General features: G+C 40.9%; 1 protein-coding gene across 1 annotated transcript; it reads right to left on the bottom strand.

The window, feature by feature from the left end:
- Nucleotides 1–2,812: 2,812 nt before the first annotated feature.
- Nucleotides 2,813–4,469, bottom strand: LOC104959018 (gap junction Cx32.2 protein-like). The gene has a single exon (XM_010786866.1). It carries the CDS (start codon nucleotides 4,436–4,438, stop codon nucleotides 3,689–3,691), a length of 750 nt encoding a protein of 249 aa, XP_010785168.1. The 5' UTR covers nucleotides 4,439–4,469; the 3' UTR covers nucleotides 2,813–3,688.
- Between the last annotated feature and the right edge of the window lie 265 nt (nucleotides 4,470–4,734).

Raw genomic sequence — 4,734 nt, 5'->3', positions numbered from 1 at the left:
CGTCCTCGGCCATAATAACATCCACTCAAGGAAACCCAAACAGAAAACCCAACTCCAGCTGGTCAGACACGTCCACAGTCAGCAAAGAGACCAACTGTCCAACTGAGGAGGTCATTCAAAGTAACGCTGACTCATCATTACATCAGGATGCTGATTCAAATCCTTCAGATGCAAATACCTCTGCTTCAGCAGAAAAACACGAGGAGTCGTTGGGGTTTGTGTTTCAGAAAGTGTCCAAGAATCTAAGAATCAAAAGAAGGGCGCTGGAGCTGAGTCATCGTCAGGGTGACGAAGAGGGAGGGGGGTGTGTAGGGAGGTTGGTGTCTGGAGATGTGACTGATACCCACACAGCCGGAACACTGTCCTCACGTAAGAACTGCCCCTCAGAACACGTAGTTCAGGACAACCTGTCAAAGGACAAAAGTGACCGGACTGTGAGTAAAAACATCAGTACTGTACTGAAGGAAAAGATGGTGGCTGAAGCTGGAGCAGGTGAAGATCTGCATGCAAAGTTCTCAGGCTTTACATTCAAACCAAGGAAGATGGTTCCAAATCGTAACACAGTCTCCAACGTTGACACAGAGTTCCACAGCTCCTGTAACCCAGGCCTCAGAGATCTCCACACAAACACAGAGAGCAGCAAAAGCAAGCAGAAGCCAGAAACTACTGATGACCCAGAGAAGAAGAAAAGACAGAACCAAAGTCTTTCTGAAGATGGGAGCAGGAGACAACGGGAAAAAAGTAAGGCGAGTGAAAGAGTGTCTGCAGAACAAAGATTGACAGTTGGCAGTAGTAATGAGACTAAAGTAGGTAGCTTCGCTTGCTCCACACCTTTAAAACCAAGCTCTTGCATCGACGATCCGGAAACTTCCGAATCAGGACAAAACAAGTCCACTGTGGCCTCTTCCACCCTGGCTAAACTCTCACGATTCTCCTTCTCCTGCGCAGCTGAACCCACAAACACAACCCAAACTGATCTGGGAAAAGGTTCTGCTACCAGAGAAGACAAAAGTCCAGAAGCTGAGGAACATTCTAGAGGAAATGTCCCCGAACACAGTGCTTTACTAAGGAAGATAAAAACTGTAGTAAACATAAAAAAGGGCATTTCCCCAACCCCATCAGGACAGGGACATGGACAGGGGATGGATAAAACCAAGCTCACTGAACAAAGCCGCGCTGCGAACCATGTGACCGACGGTCCTGGTGATGGTCACAGCAGCGCTAATCTGAAGAAGAGGAAGTGTTTCCAGCTGGGCGGCACCAAGAGTCCGTTCTCAGGGCTGTCTCTGTTCGACCTCAGTAACGATGTTCTCGACACTGACTGGGACCAAGAGGTTACAAAGAAAGCCAAAACTTGAGATCATAGGCTACTGTCACAATGTGTCCGTTGAATTAAATAAAGGCCCTATTACAGTATGTGTGTTTATGTAAATGGTCTGAAAAATGAAGTAGAATTTAAAGAAAAATAATCAGGTAACGTACAAGTACCTCAAGATTAAGTTAAACATCCTTTCTTGATTTGCCAGATTTGAACTGTTACAGGAAATATGAAATGAAAAAAAAACATGACGTGCCTTTTACTTAATCTGGATTATATTAAGGTGTTTGGGTAGCTGCAGAATTAGCTATGGTAATTAGACGTTAAGCCTTGCAGTAAGTAACATTCTTAACCTAATAGACCACAATTACAATTACATTTACGAAAAACCAATAAAAAACAGTTTTCCAAGTTTTGAGTTATGGATGTAGAGTTATTTTCTTTTTAATTGAGATTACAATTGATTAATTCTGTCACACCTTCAACCTTTTTCCAAATGAATTATTTTGCAGTAGCTCAAAAGATGTCCTGTCATCCATGGTGAGTGAGACTTATCCCCTCAAACTCTCAACATCCAAACACCTTATAGTGCTATTGTGAAAATGTTGAATCCCCCAAAGTGTTATGTTAGAAATGTAAAGTACAGGTCCCCAGCACATAGAAACTGCAGGATGCTAACTTGCATAATTGGGCAACGTGCACAGTTAGCATAAATGCTGTTAATTAGCATTATAGCCTATGAGGACAATGGTTACAAATTGGCTTTGCCAATTTGGACAGTTTTGGAATGATTTGTGGTTATTGAGGGTGCTGAATCTATTCTGATATTTTTTAGGATAAAAAATGGCAGTTTAAACCAGAAAGTGGCCATATTTGTGCTCTTGGTGGGTTTATCTTGACTACCATGACTAGTGTTGCAACCACTGGATATAGCGCACAAGATGAACATTATTATCTCTATTGTGGACATTTATTTTCAAAAGAATAAGCAATCTCTTCAATCCTAATGATCCAGCGTCCACTTGAACTTCAAAATCAGCTAATAGCTATAGTTAGGGTACCATTATTTAACACTTGCCCGATTCTTCTTTAGCTATAATTTGATCTCTTTTGCATAAGTAAGTTATAAGAATAGAGCATATTTTGTTAGTAAAACTGCTTTAACTCAACCATGTCCCTTTTTTTTCTTTCTTAAATGACACTAGTGAGTTGGTTACCTCTACCAAAGGTTCCCTAAGTTACGCACACACTTCACAGAGGATTTAATGGTCACTTCATTAATAATAAACATGTTTTAGCATTAAATATAATAGCACTAAGGAATAACATTCATGTTATTGTTGCTAACCAAAGGATTCTTGTTGGTAAATCTCCTCCCCTTCATGTGCTGACATTTTATCTCTTGATCTTTGGGTGTCTCTAGGTGGATGAAGCCACTGTGATCAATGTACTGTTAACTAGGGTGGGTCAAAGCTCATCAACATAAGAGTGAGATTCAGAATGAGATAAAGTTTATTATCACATGCTGCAAATAGAGTCCACATTCCAAACAATAAAGAATAACATACACAAAAGGGACACAACGTAATTATAATAAAACAAAACATTTGATCAAATTGAGACAGAATAAAGAATTACAAAAAAAAATCAATCTACAATCACACGGTCTCGGATAATATTATTGTGATAGTATTGCAGCAAAAACTGCTGCTGAGCCAAAGCTGTGGTAATGTGATACATTTGTAATTGTATTTTTTAAATATGTATTTTAGTGATTCTCAGAAAGAAAATACCAATCACGATTTTTCACGTGTTTTTGTTGCATGTTACCAAGCACTGGGATAAGACCAAAAGAAAAAACATTGTCTAGCACAAGATGTAGAAAACAACCATTAACTCTTAACTTAAGGGGAACTTGGCCTGTTTTCAAAATGCATACATGTTGTTCCTATGGTCCAAGACAGGCCACTCATACTAATAAACAACATCTGGACATATGTTACAGGTGACACTGAGAAAACCAATGGAAATGTTCTGGGTATATTGATGAACTACATTTTTTTTATAAAACTGCAATATATTGGAGATTTTTGGGGTCTAAAAAGCAAAACAAACATTCTTCGTGTCAATAAAGTTCTTATCCTATTTATTATTCAAGTTTCACTAAAGCACAACTCCGCATTCCATGTTCTTGAATCGGATAATGTCATTTGATACATCTCTCCTGCTACTTCCAGCAGAACTGATTTATGAAGAGCTTGAAATAAAAAAAATATGACAGTTGGTGCCGGAGATGCAAGTTGTAAAACTGGCTGTGATTCAAACCTTATGTATAACACCATTGAAGCAAAGTTCCAAAAAGCTCTCCGCTCACAGTCTTTCAACACGCTGTGACTCCTTCAGTTGGATTAACACCTCCGAGCCACTGCTTCTTCTTTTCCTCCCCCTCACCTTTGAGATCATCAGGTGGAACATCTCGATGATGTTGAGGATCACCGAGAGGACGGCCATCGCCAACATGAAGACGATGAAGATGGTTTTCTCTGTGGGACGACTTATGAAGCAGTTCACCTGTGATGGGCAGGGGTATTCAGAGCATGTGATCTTAAGAGGCATTAGTATGAAGCCGTAGAGGTAGTACTGGCCTACAATGAAGGCCACTTCCAACAGGATCTTGAACAGCACCTGCATCAAGTAGCTGACCAGCAGGACGCCCTTCAGCTGCACCTGGCCGAATTCGTCTGAATACTTTGGAGCTTTATTCATCCCGATTTGACCTAGCTTCTGCTCGATGCGCCTCCTCAGCTTGTTTTCTCTGCGAATTACCAGCAGGACATGGCCCAGGTACATGACGGCTGGAGTGGAGACCATGAGGATCTGGAGGACCCAGAAGCGCGTGTGAGAAAGGGGGAAGTATCGATCGTAGCAGGTGTTCTTGCAGCCAACGCTCCCGGTGTTACAGTCCATGTTGGATTGTTCGTCGCCCCATATTTTATCTACGCCAGCAGCCAGGATGAAGATCCTGAAGAGGAAAAGAACACTCATCCAGACCTTCCCCCCTACAGTGGAGTGGGACTGCACCTTGTCCAACAGATCCGACAGGAAGGACCACTCCCCCATGATGACGGCCTACGAGAAAAGACAAAGACAGCAATGGTGATGAGAGACAGAAGATTTCAAGTCGTACGTTGTAAAGAACATTTTACACATAGCATATTTTTGCATTCAAATAATAAAATAAATATAGATACAATTAAAAAATAAAAATATTGAAAGAATGAAGAAACATCTTCACCAGCAAACCTGTGCAGAGTTCACTAAAAGCATAATAAATACAAAATGCTGCAAGAAGCTCAAAACACAACGGAAACAGGGACACTAAAAAATGATGCACAGCTGAGAGCAATGCACTTGTT

Source organism: Notothenia coriiceps, unplaced genomic scaffold (assembly GCF_000735185.1).
Source record: "Notothenia coriiceps isolate Sejong01 unplaced genomic scaffold, NC01 NC01_scaffold00029701, whole genome shotgun sequence".
Lineage (NCBI taxonomy): Eukaryota > Metazoa > Chordata > Actinopteri > Perciformes > Nototheniidae > Notothenia > Notothenia coriiceps.
This window is presented reverse-complemented; position numbering and strand designations above follow the sequence as displayed.

Coding starts and splice junctions, on each gene's coding strand:
- LOC104959018 (XM_010786866.1), bottom strand. CDS start 4,438: ATGGGGGAGTGGTCCTTCCTGTCGGATCTGTTGGACAAGGTGCAGTCC.